Raw genomic sequence first — 22,378 nt, forward strand, 5'->3', positions numbered from 1 at the left:
GAAATGCAGAAGATGAATCACTGCCTGGCACTATAAGCAGTAATTCTGTTTAGAGTGGTTGCTCTAGCTCAAACATTGCTAAGAGAATTTAGAATTGCCTGGATCATATCCTATTATTTCAAATTCTGGTACCGTCTCTTCAACTGTTGGGTCAGCAGAGGATGGATTCAAACAGAAGCTGGTTACTGGTAGCTTGGAAATGATGCCACAGTTGAGAGATAGGACCAGTGAAACTGTCACTCAAGCAATGCATGCTGATAGATGTTGTGTTTTGCTAAAGCCAATCATTGTACACAAAGGTGTGATTTAATTGCACATTGCCGCCTTTCCATCAGAACTGCATTTTGAAAGCCATGAAGCTGTTACTGAGTTTTACTGAAGCACCTTGTAAATGTATTTCTTGTTGAAGCATTAGCGAGTTTACAGATATTAATTGAAGATGGATTTCCCATTTAAACACTGTTGACCTTTCTAGAACTAGATGGCATTAATAACTAGAAAAATAGAACAACAATGGTATTGCATCTCTAAAGCATAGCCTCTTAAGAAGAAAAACAAGAAGCATAGCTTTTACAATTCATTTTCACAATTATCTATCCTGTAAACAAATATTGAAGTTGAAATACAAACCATTCCTTTATTTTTACACTAATGTGCATGTTTTGTCTGACATGCTGTAGAAAGTGTCTACGCACAAATGCTCTTACCATCATGTGGCAGGATTACAGTCAATCAGTGCGATTTTCCCATGCTACAGCCAATCAGAGGCAAGTCTCTCTAATGGCTATTCACAAACAGGCCCTTTGTAATACATTCATATTGCATTTTTTCCAAACTGATCATTTCAGTACAGAAGAAAAAAATATTCCATATTGATTGTGGTGATAGTAAAGGGAAAAAAATTGGAATTTGTTATTGAGTATTTATTTCAAAATAAAGATTACCACATTCTGTGTCTTTGTTTATTTTAGTGTTGTCACATTTGTGGGACTACATGTTCCAGTGGACTCTGTCTGGAGCAGAGTTGACACTTGTAGTTCCACAAGTTTTAGCATGTTCTGGCAGCCACTGGCAGCAATGGGCATTCCAGTGCCAATGACGGTCTGTAGATATCTGTTTTACAACCACTACTGTCCCTTAACTGCTGTACATGTTATTATCTGGAGATAATACAGTATCCTTCATACAATGCTTCACCCAGATATACTTTTATTTTTTGCCTGCTTCCATAGAAGATGTTCTAATACTCAATATGGCATATGACTGATATGTTGCTATTTGTAATCCTTTACACTATTACTGTATTTTAAAAAGGAGAAAGTGTCTCTTATTTGCATGTGGCACTTGGATATCAGGATGCTTAAATGCAATTGTGCTACAATGCTAGTATTGAAAATGTCCTTCTGTTATTCAAATGCCATACACCAATATTTCTGTGATCCTAATGCTCTATATAGCAACTCCTGTTTTGGCAGTGAAGACTTTTATACCTGCTTATCCCACCTCATCATCATCATCATTATTTACTATACATCAAGTATGGCTGTGTACATGATGCCACCATCAGAATAGTCTAATGGCCTTGAAATAGACTGTACTGCACTTTACACATTTGTCATACACATGATGAATCCTCTACAGTCTACAGGAAATGCTGTTTTAAAACTCAGTATTTATATAGGGTCAACTCAAATGTATAGGTGAGACAACAAAATATAACTTTACCACTTTAAACAACCTCAAAGAATACTTCTTGAATAGCAAGTTCGACCCACGTATAACAGAACAACACATAAACAAATTTGTCATAATACGGAGAACAAAACTGCTGTAATACAAACAGAAAACACAAACTTACTGAGTACCACTAATAGAGGTATTAAGAAAAATAAATTGTAAACTGCAAATAGTTTTGCATAAAAACAACAGACCTAAAACAAAATTTCCAGACCCAGGTGCGTTGGACCCAGAGTCTGGTGCTTACTTAATGGATCTGGTGCACTCCAGCTGTGGCAGGTCCTTGTTCCGTGGCTTTAATGCAGCTTCTTCTCCACTGCGGCCTGATCTCCGATAGCGATGGGCATGAAGCAATGTCAGTCATTTGTAATTCCCTATCTGAATTTAGTGCACTATTTCAGCTGACTCTGAGCACAATATGGTACTATAGTATTAGGTCTCCTATGTTCCAGCGCTCTCTTTGCTTGTTCTTGTGGATTCTTAGGTGTACCGGTTTCCCGGTCTGTCTACCATCTTTTACCTTACTAACAACCCTGATCTTGGATTTCCTGGTTCTCTCTTGGCCTGCCAATTTGCACCTGTCTCCTTAAAGACCTGGCTTGTCCTGACACCCCCTACTGTCTATTATGTTTTCGGACCCTTGTCTAGCGCTCCTATCCTTTCTGCTGTGGTACCAGCCTTTCGTGCCTGGAACCAAAGCAGAGGCATGTGTGTCACCTGCTTCTCACCTTGCTGCAAAGACTGAGCTCCCCTGCAGGGGTCTCTGGGAAAGATAGCTGGTACATTAGAATCTGTGCCTCTGTTCCTGGTGGTGCTAATACTGGCAGACACTTTAAGTTCCTTACTTTTCTGCACAAAAGAAGGACAATTTTAAAACTTGGTTTTATGGGGTGATCTGGTGATGTTTTTCTATGTGATGTCTTTAGTCACATGTCAGTCATGCAGGTTGGATGAGAAGTGTACTATGTGCAGTAAAATTTTGCAAACAGACAGCTAGTGAAAGAATAAGGGGTAAATTATCTTACGTATGGTTTTGTGTTTTTCATTGATTTTATTTGCAGCTTTAAAACCATCAGATTTATTAAAAACTGCAACTGTTTGAGCTATGTTGCCTTTCAATAGTGAAAAAAGTACATAAAATAAAGAAATAAAGCAATTTGACCCCACAACAGAAGATGCCTGGTCCAATCTTGAGCAGCACTGGGTCCTCTTGTAACCCTACAAGGTGGGTGATAGGGTTCAAATGTTCAAATTTAGCTCCGCTATTTCTTCTTCTTTTTCTTCTGCTTCTTCTTCTTCTTCTTCTTCTTCTTCTTATTATTATTATTATTATTATTATTATTATTATTTTTATTGTTAACAATTTTTATTTATAGGGTGCACACAGAGTGTCTGCAGCACCGTACAGGAATAAACAGTAGGAAAGTGCAGTACAATAAACAAGTAGCACTATAACGTTCATGATTAATTTAAGTCATAACTTAAAGTGTAATAAGTAATATTTTAGAAGAAAAATGGAAAAGCTGAAGCTTGTTGAGGGGGTGATAAAAGAAGGTGACATTTTTACACTTTCCACCATGTGCAACCAGATCTGCAATCCCACAAATGTCTGTGCCTTCTCATTTTCTGAGGACAGTTCCAGCCAAAAACAGTCAAAACAAGAGGTCAGAATTTAAAATCAAGTGGGTGTGCTATAAAACCCCTTTATTTAAATTGCATAACATATTACTTGAACGTCAAAACTGAAAATTTAAGGCAATGTTTAATTCTCAAAGCAAAATATGTTATATATTTAATCATTAAAATTGATGCAATCGTGGATGTTGGCAAATATTTGCATGACAAAATCAAAACTGAATCTACAAAATTGCATAGAAAACACACAAAAATGTGGCATAAATTACTGTCTGAATGAAAGAGAATAAAAAGTTTTGTTATATTTCAAAAATGTCATATTCAAAGCCCAAAGACAGAATATAAGGGTGATGTAACTCCCTACATTGCTTTACTCCCCATTGTAGCATCTTAATTTATTACACATTCTATAGGGATTCCTATCCTATAAATAATATTCCTTGCGTTCATGTGTTCTGTTGTTATGCTGATCTAATGGTGAGTTGTGATCATTTTACTAAATTATAATGCACTGATCAATGTTACTGTAACTGATCTATGGTTGTGATGGTGTGGTATATTTGTATATTTATAACTTTTATTTTTATTTTATCATTTATATATTAACATATTGTGCAATCGTCAAACTTGCATATAGCTCAAAGGACACAATATACTTGTTTACTACCTGTGGTACCTATTTTTATGTAAAACAATTTATCTAAAACTTTTATTAAACCTCTACATATGACCTACATATTAATTTACATAAAATAACTACTAGTAAGATTTAAAAATGTGTCCCTAAAACTTTCAGAAGCTTAATAACATTTTAATGTGTAATAAGATTGTAATTGTGAGGGGAGTACATTTTTCTGTCTAACCTTGTTTGAGGAGCAATGTAGGACTCACCTTGATGTCTAAAAAGTCTGATTACACTGAATATTTACAAGCACTAAACTGCATAGTGGAGCAGATACAACGTAGAAGATTTCAGTAACAAGGAGCTTAAACATACTGGGCCTGATTCATTAAGAAAAGCAAAGCAAAAAAAAATGGTAACTTTGCACCTTGACAAATCCATGTTGTGTTGGAGGGGGGTGGGGTACATTTAAATGTGAGGGCAGATTTATAGTTAAGGTAGGGCATGTCCTAAATCAACATTAAAAGTCAGTGTAAAAATAAAGCTATAAAGTATTTGTGTGCTACATGAAAAAACAGCCAGTATTTTCCTTTTGTGCAAAATAATAAACTCATTTGCACCTCTTGCTTTGCAACATAGTTTTGCCAAGGTTTAAAATTACTCATTTTTTTTCTTTACATTCCTTAATGAATCAGGCCCACTGTATGTATAAATATTCCAAGAAGGCATTTCATGCTGAACTAAATTAAACAGTTACCATATAAGAGATAAGAACAGATAGGAATGGATCCAAATATATAAAGGTAAACGGTATTGTATATATGAGCAAACTTGTTGTATGCATTATATATTGTAGATATGCAATATAAATCCTATCCTCATATAGTCTCCAAATGACTATATATATATATATATATATATATATATATATATATACATATATATATATATATATATATATATATATATACATACATATATATTGAATTAAAGGTCACAGGAGGCATTTCAGCATTTGTAATAGTCTTAGAACCTTTCTGACACTACTTTTTGTTCTGGTCATGTAGTTGTAATTCTCCCTAAACTGTAAAGCACACATCTTCATGTATATCTGCCTTATCACACATCATAACATAATATACATCCTGGATTTAGCTGGATGGCTGCCTTGAGAGCCACCTGTAGTGTTTCAAGAAAGCAGCCGTTAGTTGTAATTCAATGACTGAGAAACATATGAATAGAACTCTGCATTGTTTCAAGAAAGCAGCCGTTAGTTGTAATTCAATGACTGAGAGTCATATGAGCAGAATTCTGGCTGCAGAATTAAGAACTCTCAATGCAGCCAAAGACTCATGTTTCCTTCTAACATTACCTACACACAATATGCTTCACAAAGTTAGCTGCAGTGCAAGAAGTCTGTATTTTATACATGTTAAGATTACATGTCAATGACATTAACATTTATTATTGCAAGGTAAGACAAAGTTTAGCAGCATCTATGATAATAAACAAGTTGGATGTATAAACTTAATTTCATGTACAGATGTGTTTGAAACTTTTTTCTTCTCAAATTGACTACAAAGAATATTTGTTTGCCCAAACTGCATAATGAAAGTAAGCACAATATTGAATATTTCAATATCTAGGTACTTTAACATGTCTATAATTATTACAATATAGTTAAATAGAGTCAAATTAAACTGTTACTATATAAGGGATAAGTATAGATAGGAAGGAAAACAAAAAAAAAAAAAAAGGTAATCGGTATAGTAGACTGATTGTCACAAGATTAGCACACTTACCTGCTGAGAAACTCTGTGCTGCTGTGAACATTCTCATGATCTCAGTATCTGACCACATGTTATCCTATGCAGGAGATGACAAATTATTCCAAGTGGTAATTTGAGCTTTGTCAGTCTCACTTAAAAAGGTAAAATGTATTCAAATTTAGCTTTCCTAATGAGTATGAATTTTATTTCTTAGTAAGACACCACATCAATTCTGATGTATTCTCTTCCATATTAGTTGTGAAGATACCAGACTTGGTTCTTTATAGTGGGTTACCTAGTCACGCACAGCACCAAAGGAATGAAATAATGGTGGGTTTAATTGAAATTTCATACTGCACATTAGACTTAGCTCCATTATACAGCCAATTATATGACTCAAAATTTGCACTGGAAGCATCGACAATAGCCGCTATAATGTCTGTGTCACAAATTAGCAGAAGTAGTGAGATACAGCAAATTTTAGCAACCAGCGTTGGCAATCATGCAGTCCCCAATGCCACACAGTAAGTAGATGACAAGTCTTTAGTTGTCTCTAGTAGCAAGGAACAGCTCCATGGCTCATGACTTGAGATGCCATCTCACATGGACATCTAAACCAATGATGGAAATCTCAAGCCAACAGAACCTCGATCCTTGCTCAGCTTTCTAAAAAATTACACACCCTTAATGTTTTTGCCTCCCCTCTTTATACCTGTAGCCTAGAGATCTTTCCTATGTGCAAGCTGCATGGTGTCACAGTGTCTAGTCTGACATTGGGCTTTTTTTTAATCAGGTCCTTTTTCCAAGCTGGTCACCCTGCATTCTCCACATTAGTCCACTAAATCATAACTGATGTACACGTTTGGTTCATCATACATTTAGGGATATATTTGTAGGATTTCCTTAACACTGTGGCAACAACAAAGTGTGAGATAATGAGTATAATACTGTATGCTTCTTTTTCCATATGAGCCAAAAATATTATCATGTGCTAACTATGCTTTAAAAAGAAACACATCCTGTTTGTCAAAATAAATCTTTATGTTCATGTATTAGTTTCATGCTCAGGCAGTATTAATGGATTCAAACAGTCAACATTGAGTTACTTAGGATTACAAGGAGCAGCACAACGATTACATTTCTATATTTGTATCGTATATACATTTGCATTTCCATTCATTGCTTTATATATAAAAATAGATGAGTTGTTTGTAAAAAGTATTTATAAATATTGTTTAAAGATTATGGGCCTGATTCCTTAAGTCGCGCTAAACGAACTTAAATTTGGCATATGCATGTCCGTATCTAACTAGGAGCAGATCTAAATATTTGTCTCTTGTTGCATATGGGTCTAGGTGAGCTCTGCTCTAACAGACAATACACTGCAGGATACACCCACTGCATATGTAGAATATAAAGTCCCAATAGAACACACAGAAAAAAAAATATTCAGTGATTGTCACCTGTTAATAATATAATCATTAGTGAAAAAACATTATTTAAAAAAGTTTATTTTAAAATCCCCCCATATAAAATTAATTTATTAAAATATTGTGAGTGCCTACAGAACATAAAATGCATTTTTTACAATTGCTCCTGATTTCAAACACATGTTCTAGCATGTATTTGTGACCGCCATCACTACCGGCGTATGCAGTAAATTTTTCAGCAATTTGTGCTACAGTAGTTTTTTTGTTGCATTGGACCAGACAGGCTAGCCTTCGCTCCCCACGTACATCAATAAGCCCATGACCCTGTCAACGGGTCAACGGTTGTCCTACCTTTGACCACTTTTGATAGGTACTAACCACTACATACATGGAATACTCCACAAGACCTGCCGTTTTGGAGATGCTCTGACCCAGTCATCTAGCCATCACAATTTGGCCCTTGCCCAATGTGCTCAGATCTTTATTCTTGCCCATTTTTTTGCTTCCAGCACATTCATTTCAAGAACTGACTGTTCACTTGCTGACAAATATATCCCACCTCTTGACAGGTGCCATTGTAATAAGATAATCAATGCTACTTACATCACTTCTCAGGGGTTTTAATGCTGTGGCTGAAAGGTGTATATAGGGATGGTTGCAAGCTATGTGGTGTTAGTTTGCAACAAAATTGAAAAGGTGTATTACCACACTCAGCAGCAGCTTTAGTGTCCTGCAGGAGGCAGTAAGGCTGGGACAGTGGTAGATGGACAATAGGTCTGCCTTAGGAAAAAAGGATTCTGCCACACAGGAGCTCTTTGGAGGGAGCTCCTCTACAGTAGAGAATCTATACTGTGTCCTGCTAGAGGCAAAAAAAAAGTTTTTTTCTGAGAGAAAAAAGGGAGAGACCACAGTCACTGTGTATTTTTATGTTAATCCATTAATGTTCAACATGGTAACTGGTCTATCTGCCCTCTGGTTAGAGAGGGTGCAGAAGTGAGATAGTGCCCTGAATGAAGCTAAATGAAGGTTAGGTGTTTATTGTTTTTTTAAACAAGTGTTACTTTGCTGACAATTCAGCATAATCAACATTTATTTATATAGAAACAGCATACGTCATAGCGGATTACAATTGGAAATAAACAGAGAAATATTACAATACTGGACAGTACCAACATACAGAGAAGTAAGAAGGTCCTTTTTGCAAGCTTACAATTTATAAGACAATGAGAGATTGAAGCATAAGTTTAAGTTCTACATATTGCATATTGGTCCAGCCAGATTGAAAAGGTAAAAAGTGCTTAGTGGAAAATATGATCTGGTCACATAGCAATGTTGGGCATTCCACAAAGTGTGTGCCATAAAGTCCTGTAACCGGAAATGTGAGCAGATAATGAGTGTGGATGAGAGATGCAGAATGGAGGTATTGAGTTGGAAGATATTTTGAGACAAGTAAAGAGATATATGGAGGCGCAGTATTGTTGATGCTTTTGTATGTTAATAGAAGTATTTTCTATTGGATTCTGTAATAAAGAGGCAACCAATGTAAAGACTGACAGAGTGGCTTTGTGAATTTGTCACTTTTCCTAATATCCTTATGTATTCTAAGGACATCAAAGAGAAGACTGATCTCCTATGCCTTTGAATTTCATTACAGATGCTGATCATCAACATGGACAAGAAGCAAATTTTATCTGTAGAGGAAATGGCGTGACTGTACTGTGCACAATGTAGAGAAGGGCTAGTTTGTAAAAAACCTTGTTTAGATATTCTAGATTTAACAACACAATCTCAGTTTTTGACATTTGATCCACTCATGCTATATGGTCAATTTTAATTCACTCTTTCATGCACTGAATTTATTTTCCATCATAACATGTAATCAATAATAATACAATATGTAACTACTCTATGAAACTATACTTTGTATACAATAAAGTGAAGGACAGCAATGGGCATCAAAATTGTTCTAAATTTCCCATATTTATTATAGGATTTTCTTTTAGAGAATCAACAGGAGACAATTTTGCCAAGTATAAAATATAAATGAAAATCACGAAAATATGTGAAATTGCTCTATTATAATATGTAAAGTTGCTGTAGTGAAATTAAACAAACTTGTATTTCTGATAAGTACTAAATAATTAATATTACAATAATTTAATCTTATATTAAAGCAACTGTAACAATGAAAATTTTACTCATGTAAATGCAATTGAAACATGATAATGAGGAAAGCTATATATGGAATGTAAAATATCAGCACAATTTCATGTAAGTGTGAGTTGAACACATCATTTTGAGAAATTTTGCGCTTCAACAAATTTTAATATTTCATAGTTGATGAACTTGTTTGTGTAAGTCACTTGAGAAAAGTTTTGTAATTCATAAAAAATATATTTAAGGTCTTGGTTTTTAACAAAATTGTTTTTTAAAGTGTCATTTTTTTATAAAATGTGGTGCTCTGTTCGGGATATTTTTGATGGCGATTTTGTAGAGAGAGAGAGATTAACTAACTCCAAAAAGAGAGACAAGACCCAAATCAGGATGAGACTTCAAGAAACAGGATGTTCACTTGAACTGATTATCATTAGGGGGGGGGGGAGTAGTGGAAAGTGTTCGGAAAGGAAATTGCTAGGGTTTTTGCAGGGTGTTACAACTTAATTTGTAACTTTTATCTATTAATCGCTTTTTTCATCTATAGTTGTTCTTATGCAAGATGCAGTTCTCCTATACAGGACTTGCTGTCTTCTCTAAACTTTTTCTATGACTATTTTGGAAAATTTTCAAATTGTAAGTTAAGTTGGGCAGAACCATTTTAACTTATGTTCCATATCATTGTATGTTAATTATTTATTTTACACTCCCCTCAGTGTACAGTGCAACAAAATATTGTGGTGCTTTGTAAATGAAGGCCAATAATAATAATAATAATAATATACTGACTACCGTATATACTCGAGTATAAGCCGAGTTTTTCAGCACATTTTTTGTGCTGAAAAGGCCCCCCCTCGGCTTATACTCGAGTGATAGTTAAAGACCACAATGCACGGCCGTAAGGAGGGTGGTGTCTGCCTCCATAGCTTCAGCCCGCTTAAGGGCTGAAGAGAAAGAGAAGGAAAATATTAACTGAAGAGTTTGGTGGACAAACAAAATCAACTCACAAGAGTTTGGTGCTTGCCGTTAGTTCCGCAGTGGAACGCATGTGCGTTCCACAGACAGGAAGCTCGGCACTTGCAATGCAAGTGCTGAACTTCCTGTCTGTGGAACGCACATGCGTTCCACTGCGGAGCTTTCGGCAAGCACCAAACTCTTGTGAGTTGGGAGGAGACATTAATATCTCTGAGGATAAGGCAATGGGACCGTGGGTATATATCTTTGCAAGTGTATTTATATTATGGTGAGGTAGCTGAGCATAAAACATTACCTCTGTGTGTGCAATAATGTATTTTTCAGGAAGCGTGGTATTGGCTGGAGCCAGGCTGCCCCCTCTCTCCCTGAATGTCTGTGTAGTTCCCCAGTGGAACGCATGTGCGTTCTGGCACAGTCTTACAGACATTCAGGGAGAGAGGGGGGCAGCCTGGCTCCAGCCAATACCACGCTTCCTGAAAAATACATTATTGCACACACAGAGGTAATGTTTTATGCTCAGCTACCTCACCATAATATAAATACACTTGCAAAGATATATACCCACGGTCCCATTGCCTTATCCCCAGAGATATTAATGTCTATAGCAGTGCAGTCCTAGTCAAAAGTTTATATAAATCACTTATAAGAAGATGAACAGGGAGAGATAAATGTGTATTTCTGTGTCATATAGTATTTGAAAAGATTTGTTGTATTCTTTTTTGGGGGGGGTATTTTTGTAAACTGACAGATATCATCATCATCATCACCATTTACGGTATTTATATAGCACCATTTCCCACCCTAGGCTTATACTCGAGTCAATAAGTTTTCCCAGTTTTTTGTGGTAAAATTAGGTCCCTCGGCTTATATTTGGGTCGACTTATACTCGAGTATATACGGTATATATATACTTCAGGCAGCACTGTTCAAGGGGCAGCATACATGTTGTTTTATGTTGAATGAATTTAATTTTCCCTCTTTATTTTTGCAATTATTCACAGTTTTTCAGTATATTTTCCAATAAAATAATGGATGAAGATATGCTGGACATAATGGCATTAACAGGCTGGATTCACATTTAATAAATTATACCACGATCTCTAGGCCCGTGGCTACTCAACATATGGCCCTAACACAGTGTCCACTTATATAGCTTTTATAATTCTTCTTTACAGAAAAACCTGATTATGACATGGAAAACCAAACTTACATGTTAGAGTTCCACTTGTCATTTTATGCAAAATCTGATTATACATTGCTAATTACCAGTGTGTTTTTCTTCCTATATATATTTGGAGTCCTCATTAATTCTATTATAATTACAGTGATATATATTGATGATCAGTTACACACTCCCATGTATCTATTTCTGTGTAACCTGGCCTTAGTAGATATCTGTTATACAACCACCATCGTCCCTAAACTGCTGTACATGTTATTATCTGGCGATAATACAGTATCCTTCATGCAATGCTTCACCCAGATGTACTTTTATTTTTTTGTTGCTTCCACAGAGGATGTTCTATTATTCATTATGGCATATGACCGATATGTGCTATATGTAATCCTTTACACTATCACTCTATCTTAAATAGGAAAAACTGTCTCTTATTTACATCTGGCACATGGATATCAGGATGCATAAATTCAATTGTGATTACAGTGCTAGCATCAAACATGTCCTTCTGTCATTCAGTTACCATACACCAATTTTTCTGTGATCCTAAAGCTCTGATTAGCATCTCCTGTACTGGTAGTGAAGAATTTAATATTGTGATCTATCTGGAAATATTGCTATTTGGATTGTTCCCAATCATGTTCAGCTTGATATCTTATATAAAAATTATCAGAGTCATCTTGCTGATAAAATCTAAAGACAGCAGAAAAAAAGCTTTCTCCACCTGCTCATCCCACCTCACCATTGTGATTATTTACTATATGACAGGGATGTCTGTGTACATGATGCCACCATCAGAATACTCCAATGTCCTAGAACCAGTCTGTACTGTACTGTATGGAGTTGTTACACTCATGATGAACCCTCTTATCTACAGTCTAAGGAATAAATATGTGAAGAGGGCTCTGCGAAGAATACTTAGGGTAAAACTCGGTACAGGGTTAACTGCTAGATTACAAAAAAATCACAAACTTACCGAGTACTACTAATTGTCACATGACTCAACTATAGATATTGAGAAAAATAACCAAGGGACACCATATGCTGCTTCATAAAGACAACAGACCTAACACAATATTATCACACCTATAATCTTTCCTGGAATACAGACAGCCATCAAATGTAAAGATACTTCTCTTCAATATTGGCTTGACAGAACCATCCTTTTGGAATCATAAGATATGTGCTCACACATTCCATGTGCAGACACAATTCCAATTCTGAACTCCAAGGAGCAGCATAACATTCATGGCAGTTACGATATTACAATGTGGTATATCTAATAAAAGACACAAATTGAGGTATATGCAGAGATGAAAATGGGCAGACTATAATAAAAAAAAAGAATACATGAATGAATCTCAACTGCATTATTGTGGAGCACAAAAAATTTATGCTTCAAATATGCAACGCTCTTGCAGCAAACAAGATATAGACTCAGTGAAATTGTAATGAACAATTTCTTAACTGAAAAGTCATGATAATATTAACTTAACAATACTCAATGTGGGCCTTTGTTTGTCTAAAATAATCAAATACAAAAATTGCACAACAGAAGGAAAACTGGTGTAAGGCGCAAATTTGGAGAAGGGTTTTTTAAAAAATGTTTATGGGTTAATCTGGTTATGTTTTTGCCTTGCATTGTCCTTAGTCATATGTCAGTCATTCAGGTGGAATGAGGAGTGTATTACATGCAGTGGAATTTAATTGACAGGCAGTCAGCCAAAGACTAAGGAAGAAATATACTAAAGTATGGTTTTGTGACACTGCTGGCTTTTCAGACATTTTCTTTGCGATTTTAAAACTGACAGACTTACTAAAAGCCAAACCGCTGAGAAGCTGCCACTTTAGACATTATTGTTTTATTTTTCTTACATGGCAAGAATACAAACTATGAGGTTTATGAAGGTTTGACAAACCACAGAAAAAAATGACTGAAAAATATATCATTGACACTACATGTACCAGTATGCACATGTGCGGAAGTTCATGCTGCCATTTGTAGTGTGACAAGTGTGCATTGCAAGTGTTGACACCCTTCTTAATAAAGTATTGGTATGTGGGTGTGTGTTTGTGACACATAAGTAAGAACGATCAAAAAGATGTTAGGAGTCACAGGAGTGGGGGGCCGGGAAACCTGGAGCTAAAATTCCTAAACGTTAATGTATGTTAAGATTTGGTTACATATTTTGAAGTTTAAGTTTGTTCTCACTATAAAATAGATCTGAAAAGTCCAACGAGGGATCTCTTTGATTGAACCAATCATGGCAAATTTGCATATATTTGTGAGATTTACAATGTAAATATGCAGAGATCGTCTCCAAAATTGACAAGTTCCAAAATATATTGAGGAGTTGTTGCTGTGAGAGTGATTCTGGCCATTTCCAATGTGCTACAACTAGACATCTAGCAACATTGAGGATTTGCAAGGAGAGCTTATTGGAGTTCTTATCCAACTCCTCTTGAGAGGGGCCAAGGAGATAAGATCAGGGATATTTAGATATTGGAACTTTGGTAATATTGCCGATTAGTCTGTCTGCATCATCCCAGAAAGGGGCAATCCTAGGGCAGCACTACCAAATGTAGACAAAAGATTTAGTCTAGTCTCAACCTGTCCAACACTCAGCTGTGATATGAATGCTCTTTAGTCTGGGAGGGACAAAATACCACCTGTATTACACATTATAAGCATTTTCCTTACTCAAAGAGAAGATTGAGGACATGGGGATTATTTCCCTCATGGTGGACCAGTTGTCCTCCTCAGTTGGTCCTCCCAAATTCCCAAATTTGGTTCCCAGTTAATCTTGGGTTTCAGGGGAATGGACTATTTAGTTGTTTCTAGTAAATTATAGAGAATAAAGATTAAGGGCTAGATTTACTAAGCTGCGGGTTTGACAAAGTGGTGATGTTGCCTATAGCAACCAATCAGATTCCAGCTTTCATTTATTTAGTACTTTCTACAAAATGACAGCTAGAATCTGATTGGTTGCTATAGGCAACATCCCCACTTTTTCAAACCCGCAGCTTAGTAAATCTAGCCCTAAGTCTTTTGGGAGGGGATCATATGCACATAAAGATTCAAATGGAGTCAGTGGCCTAGTTATGGCATGTTTAGGGAGGAAATTAACAAAAGTGTTTAACCTGTAGGTAGACAAATGGGCTAACTGTTGGGAAGTCAAATTTTCTTGCATGGAAATCAGAGGAGCACACTGGCCACGTTCCAGGGTATCCCAGAGCATTCTTTTACCTATCTCAAATCAAGTCAGGAAGCGGGTTGTGCATTGGCCTGGATTGAAATAAGGGTTGTACCAGAGGGGCATAATAGGGGAGGGTAGAGATGTAGTCTAAAAAGCTTTAACAGGGTGTGAATGCACCCAATGTAAAATTTGTTTGAAGCTTGTGCACAGGGGTTTGGTTGTTCCCCACAATTTGAATAAACCACCTATCTATTTGAGTCATTGTGAAATTTATGCATATAAAGGATGATATTGGGAGGTGATATAAATCCCTAAGTGAAAAATGATGATGCTTTCCCAATAAAAATTGTAATTGCTCTTCAAGAGCTCAGGCATGATCGGTTGTAAATAAAGGGCTAAAGACCTGTAGGCTGTTAGAGTGTTAAACAGATTTTGGAGGGATATGTGGGTGAAGGTCAATGTAAGGAGTATGTAATCAGAAAATAAACACCCCTAATATTCCTCTCTTTCAAATAATATGCCTCTTATTTGGGGACAGTCGAATACTTGCTGCCAGGGGCTTAATAACCAAACTAAATGACAGGGGTAGAAAAATGTCCTTGTCTGGGATCTCCCCACCCAACACAAGACAGACAATTTAGTTAGACTTCATTGAGAAAGAAAGTCCTGAGTTTTTCTGCAAATTGGGGAGAGAACTCCGTTGTTTCGCAATATTGTTGAGATTGCTATAGAATTTCCTAAGCTCCTCTGTGATTTATTTTATATTGTGTGTGGTTTTACATAATTTAAATTTAGTAATGAGCACATTGCTCTGTGAGAGTTTTGCTCTCAGTCTAGATGCCAACAGCCTGTCCGTTTTATTCTCATTCCCATAAAAGGTCTGGTTAAGTCATTTAAGGGAGTTCTATGCCATGACTGTAAGCAGAAGACCCAGCTCTCCTCTAGATACTGTTGGCCTATGGCAATGATAAATAGAACCAATGGACTTATGAATCTTGTCTAACTGTGCCACATTCTCCTTTCTGAGCAATTTCTGCGACCTAACATTTTTAGCATAGCATGCTGCCCTGATCAAATTACCTCGAACTACAGCCTTATGAGCATCCCACAGTAACATAGGTGTTGAAATAGTTAAGAATCTCTGTGTATAACATAATTTTCATCTAGGGGTTAAGTAAGACTCTTTCATTTAGGCGCCAGGTGTTTTGTCACCTGCTAGACTTAGGTCCTTCTATATATACTGTCACAGGTCCGTGGTCTGACCAAGTTTAAGAGAGCTCAGTGGCACTGAGTAAATGCTGTGCAGGATCAACGTCCATTGCTTGAAAGCGACAAATGAGCAAGGAGCACCGACAGGTAAGTAGGATGCAATCGTGGATTTGGCTCAGGAAATAGCAGACTGTTCTATATAAAGATCTAAAAATAGACAGAAATGGACAAAATGCAAAGAACAAAACATTGACTACTGTTAGCTCTTCTGGATATGCATTGAAGATAGTGCCTTGTTAAGGTCATGTAGGTAGCTATTATATTGCAAAAACAAAAACTAAAGTGTTACAAACATTTTCTCTCTGGGAACAGTGATCAGTCTACATGACCACAGCCTTCAGACCTGAATGACTACACTGGATCCAGAGCGCCTGCGATAAGTAACGGCTGTACTTATTTTATTCTCTATTGTTACTCTGCTGGTTTTGGTTAATAAATCAAATTGTGCTTTGGAACCACATCACTGGAAGTGGACAATCGTTATTGGATAGCAACTAGACACTCATAACAGTAGTAATTTGAATTTGTAGTTGGAGAGGCAATATTGAGTCATGGAATAGCTTTTTCCACCCCTGCATGCACTTTCGATAGATAATGGTGAATGTTAAGTTTGTGATGTGTGTATAAGTCGGTCATTGATGGGGTAAAAAATGTTAAACTGAATGGCATGATGTACAAATTTCAGTGTTAATGAGATAGCAGAAATGCGAAATGTGCAACTTTCCTGTAATTGAATAACCCATTAGTACTAAAACTGAGCTGTAACTAGTTAAAAGTTATAAACTATAATAGACCTATTGTCAATATTTGACACATGGTTTTTTATGACTAAGGTATCATTTTCTGTTGGCTCCAAATTATTCTATTCCCACCCGCAGTCCATCTAAGGGTATTCCATAAGTGTAAAATTAGAAAATGGAAAGCTAATATAGTAAATGCTAAGTTATCAAACTTTACTGAAATGAAACTAAAACTTTTTTTTCTCTTCTTGTGCTGAATCTTTATTATTACAGCTAACATCTATCAGACAACAGGAAAAGGAAAATGTTCATCCCTTGAGAAAGGCAGCACATAATTCTTATTTATGGATTTGGTTAAACTAAGTGCTGTCTGACCCCAAGATAGAAGAAAATTCCTTAGACGATGTGTGTAGCAGTTTGTTGGAGAGGGTGATTTGTGCTGTGTAATTTCCCTTGCTTCATCATGAAGTAGCAGTTCTGTTTCATAAATTAATCTCAAAGCAAATTACTTCTATGTTTAGTTTCAAAATTAGTAAAGAAAAAAAAAAGAAACAGAACATTTTTCTTTGTCTCAAACATTTTACTTTGTAAATTTGTAAATATTTGTAAAAAAAAGCACATATTTGTTTCAAATGGGTTCACAAATTTATGACATATTTTTAATATTTAAAATTAAATAAAAAAATAAGAGAATCTTGTGTATTTCCAATCTTTAGGAAAAAAGTTTGATTTATGAAGTTCATATCAGATCTTGTTAATCTTGTCCTTGAATCAGAAGATAGGCAGTTAGGGTGGTAAGAATATTAAACAGATTACAGATAAATAAGTATTTTCTACATTTAAACACGATCAAAAACCAAAGATAAATAAAAATGAAGCATAAACATAAAAAAATCAATGTGAAAAAATCATACATTCAATATATACCACAGCAAAATGCCAATATTTATCTTGAAGTCCTAAAATCTCATGAGGTATTCTTCAGTACAGGTAGAAAATCTTTCATCAGTGGTACAAAAAGCTTGCGCTGTAATGTGGGCATGGACACATAACATAAAAGGTATTGTATCTCTGCTGCAATCTGCACTAAATCCAGGTGAGTCACAATTATTATCACTAAACGGTTGCACTTTACTATTCTATAACATATTAAAGACCATGAAGGAACATAATCATGGACATCCAAATATATGACACTAATCATACTGTCATCAATATATATACTCCAAATTTCACGCAATGGGAATTCTGTCAGCGATTGTCTCAGACAATGTTACAAAGAGATACACCAAACCTAATTATTGTTGGTGCCTTAATGTCACTAGTACGAGAAACAACTATAAATAACATAGTTATTTCAGACCATGCAATGATAACAGTTACAATTCAGTTGCTTTGCAAGGCAAAAGATCCAGCCTTCGGAGAGTCCCAACATACCTATATAACTCACTTCAATTTTGACAGTATATTAAACATAACTTTTCAGAGTACCTTAATGATAATATTGACTGCTGGGAATAATCCATCCTGTACTGGGAAGCTTCTAAGGTAGTCAAGAGTGGCCATACATAATTACATTTGCAGCCGACCATAACAAAAATTGCTAAAGAAAAATATGAAACTCTCCAAAAAGCACTGATTATGTATTTGACCCAAGTGATAATCTGCTTACTAAATATAGAGAATCGTAACAATTATTAGAAAGCTTTTTGACTTAACAAGCAAAATTGCAGATTGATTTTGCTAAAAACAAGTTCTTCCATTGCAATAATAAGGCTGTAAAATTATTGGCTAACATGATCAAATCATACAAACAGAGATGTCATATAGTAGCCCTCAGATTCGCACACTCCCTCATGCTGATAAAACTATCAGAAGAAATTTGTGAACCAGAAACCAGAGTCGTTAATTTAATAAAATTTAAGACTTGGCGTGAGAGAAGTACACTTTGAGAAGGATGGCACATTTCAACCTAGATACTGTAGGTCTCCTCTTTAGAAATGCACATTTTTACTAGGTAAGGCAGTTGATTTAAACCTTTCTCACATAGCTCTCATCCACACCTTTGTAAGTTAACTGTCCGGCATGACCGATTGATTCCCAGAATGACACAGGGCTTTCCAAGTGAGTTATCTATCCCTGAGGTATGTCTGGCATCTCAGAGGGCATGATTCTCACCTCTGCTCATTCTGCTTGGTTGGTCAGGTCCACATCCTCTGTATACACAATCTCCTCAGAGATGCTTATCTGACCCTCGACCTGGTTAATTTCAAAAGACTCTTTGTCAATAGAACAGGTCACTTAGGTCAGTCATCAAAGCAAGCACACTTTGAATGGTTACATAAAATATACACATTGCCATACATGAATAATTAGGAGAAAATAACAATAATACATAATCGTCACACTAACATTGACTCCATATTTCAAACTTTTATCAGGGGAAACAAGAAACTCAGAATATGCCTTATCAAATGTCAACAATTCAAAGTGTATGGAGGAATGAATGCACCTAATATACCTGAGATTAATCTGTTGCCATATTTTCACAAACAGGTTCAAGAAATAACTGACCACATACAAAATGACCCCCTTCTAATATCCACATGTAAGTTGTGGCATTAGCTGCTTCACAGATTTTGCCTCAACCCAAATGCTTCCATATACTTCCTTTCTTAGTAAACCCAGATATTCAAGACTGCATGGTTTTCTTCCGCTTCACATTATTAGTGCTATTAAACACTTAGGATCTGATTCTTTAATGAACCTAGGCAAGAATTTGAGTAAGTTTTCTTACTTAAGTTTTCTGGACAAGACCATGTTGAAATGCAACGGTTGCAAATTTGTTTATTATTTTGCTCATAAGTTAAATACTGACTGGCTTTGGTTGTGTCCAGAAAACTTGCTCAAATTCTTGCCTACGTTCCTTAATGAATCAGGCCCTTAGTAGGCAAAAACAGCAAAAGACCTTTAACATTCGCTTAAGCGAAAGAAAAGTATGAAATAATTAGACCTTTTAATTTGTTCCCCCTGATTCTCTTCCAACAAGCCCTAGCCTTGGCCTGCTGGGGCTGGTGGCACCAAATCAGTTGAACCTTCAGCAGCGGGTCCCACCTGCCATGATGACAACCAGCCGCAGACCTGTGGACTCCAATTCCCTAGGGTTCCCCTGCTATGGTGCCACCAGCCCTGGCAGGCTAAGCATAGGTCTGGTTAGAAGAGAAACCCCTCTGTTTGACCCCCCCACCCCAATTTTCTTCAAGCCAACCATATGCTGGCAGCACTAGAGTTAATATAACTTGGGAGGGGGGAGATACTTCTAAAAAAATATATATATTTATTTATTTCACTGTTTAGTGTCACTGGACCCGCTTGCACTGCAGTTTTAATGTCGGCAGTGTGACTGTCGGCATTTTCTATTTTGAAAATAGCACTGTCGTTATTTTATCTGTGACGGTATTTTCACCATGTAGGTATTTAGTTTGTCTGGATATTCTCCCTGTCAATATTTACAGTGTTATGATTTTTGTATCAGTATTATTTCCATCGGTATTTTCACTGTCAGAAATATGACTACCACCACTATATATCAGATTGTTATAGCTACAGATCACCTTTGCCCAATGTGTGGGTCTCCTAGTGCAGAACTTTTTCCTGTTGTCTCCAGAATGGGCAATATTTGGAATTTTACCTAAGAAATACAAGGTCCAACATGAATGGAAAAAAAATGACTCCTTGCAATGTTGGCTGCAACAAAGATGATTATACTCAAGTTCTGGGTCCAGAAATCACCTCTTTCTTTTTCATTGCTTAGAGAGATACTCTTTCATGTGTTTCAAATGGCTTGAATTGAGTCATGAGTACAAAAAGAAAGCTTGGGAAAGTTTTATTGATATTTTAACAGAAACAGTGAAGTTACAAGTTTAAAAATTATTTAATCATTCCACATGGTATGAGCTTTGTGAATGTGCTGATTATCCTATAATAGCATAAGGGTCGAGAGAGTATATCTAGTTCATGGATTCAAAAACCCACATGTCTTCTTGATAATTTGTCTGTTGTAGTAAAAGAATAAGATATTGTTATAAAGTGTTAATTGATTTGAGCACTGATTACCTAATTAAATTTATATTTATATATATATATTTACTTATACATTTCATCAATAATTGTAATATGTATTTTACTATGTTCCAATAAAAAGATTTAAAAAAAAAGAAGAAATACACAAAAATGTATCCCTGCGCGGAGCAATTTGTGACATCATATACCTATTTTTGGGCAAAGGTGCCCTTTTCCGTCAGATGTACATGGATCTGCATATCAAGATGGTAACATTGTTGGGGTGTTTAAAAGACACGTCCTTTTAACAAAGAAGCTATAAGGCACATTGCAGAGCATCCACTGAGTAGCTGGTACTGCATTTAAAGAGTCTTGATTTCATTGGGTGCTTTCAGTTGAGTGTTTTTTTCTACCAATCAGCTGCTGGTATGTATATGTGTAATTGTACAAAGACAATGCTTTAAAAGTTAAATACACAAACATAACATGTAATGAACACAGTCCTGATATCCTTTCATTAGTGTGATTAATCTAAAACATAAAAGAGGCAGGAACCAGTAATATTTTAGAAGAAATATTAAAAAGATTACACTCATGAGTGGGGTGGTCCTAAAATGTAGTAGCTGGACATTGAAGGGACATTACGCTTTCCATTGCATGCATTTCCAACCAGATCCACAATCCTGCAATTGTAACTGTATCCCAATTTTTCCAGCCAAGCAATATTAAAATAAAAGTCCAAAATACAGAAGCCAAATATGTAATACAATTCAAATCTGAAAACATAGGGGTAAATTTATCAAGCTGCAGGTTTGAAAGGGGGAGATGTTGCCTATAGCAACCAATCACATTCTAGTTCTCATTTATTTAGTACATTCTACAAAATGACAGCTATAATCTGATTGGTTGCTTTAGTCATCTTCACTTTTCAAATGCACAATTTAACCCATAATGCGTTGTTTCATTCTAAAAATATATTATTTTGCATTTTTATTATTTTTTAAATTAATGCAATATTACATATAGTCAAAACAAACATTACAGTGGGAAAAAAAATCTCTAATCTACTTTAAACACCATTATTTAGAAGCACACAAAACTTTGTCAAAAGAAACTATTTCATATAGTCAAAACCCAAGGCTCAATATGTGGGTGATGTAAGTCCATAACTTTCTTTTACTCCAAAGAGTAAAATCTTAATTAATAAAGCATTCTATAGGGATCTAAGCATTATAAATATGGTTCCTTCCTTTCCTGTGTAATGTTTTTTGCTGATCTAAAGGTGAGTTGCAACCATTCTATTAAATGCACTGTACAACTTTACTGTTACTGATATAATTTTTACTGATGTGGTATATTTTTGGAACTTTTGCATGCTTTTTGGAAACTGCAGTGAATCCATAAGACACAACATTATTGCTTTTTTTGTCAGCTGTGTTGATTTTTTTTTTTTTTTACTTTTTATTAAACATCAATCAAATACATTCAGCAATAAATAGATATAAAAGAATAAATTGCAGTTACACAGAATGTGAAGTTTTATAGCAAATATTCAGAAATAAGTTGTATATCTATGTAGTAATATTAGTACAAATAACAAATATATGTGCA

The 22,378-nt window shown here is 35.6% G+C and overlaps 1 protein-coding gene across 1 annotated transcript in view; it reads left to right on the plus strand.

Annotated features, from left to right (window-relative positions):
- LOC142098464 (olfactory receptor 1G1-like) overlaps positions 1 to 22,378 on the plus strand; it is a 79,460-nt gene that overhangs the window by 52,120 nt on the left and 4,962 nt on the right. Inside the window, exon 3 of the mRNA XM_075181309.1 lies at positions 19,262 to 19,313. Coding sequence (XP_075037410.1) covers positions 19,262 to 19,313 — 52 coding nt within the window. The remainder of the gene's footprint in view (positions 1 to 19,261; positions 19,314 to 22,378) is intronic.

This window comes from Mixophyes fleayi, chromosome 7 (genome assembly GCF_038048845.1).
Source record: "Mixophyes fleayi isolate aMixFle1 chromosome 7, aMixFle1.hap1, whole genome shotgun sequence".
Lineage (NCBI taxonomy): Eukaryota > Metazoa > Chordata > Amphibia > Anura > Limnodynastidae > Mixophyes > Mixophyes fleayi.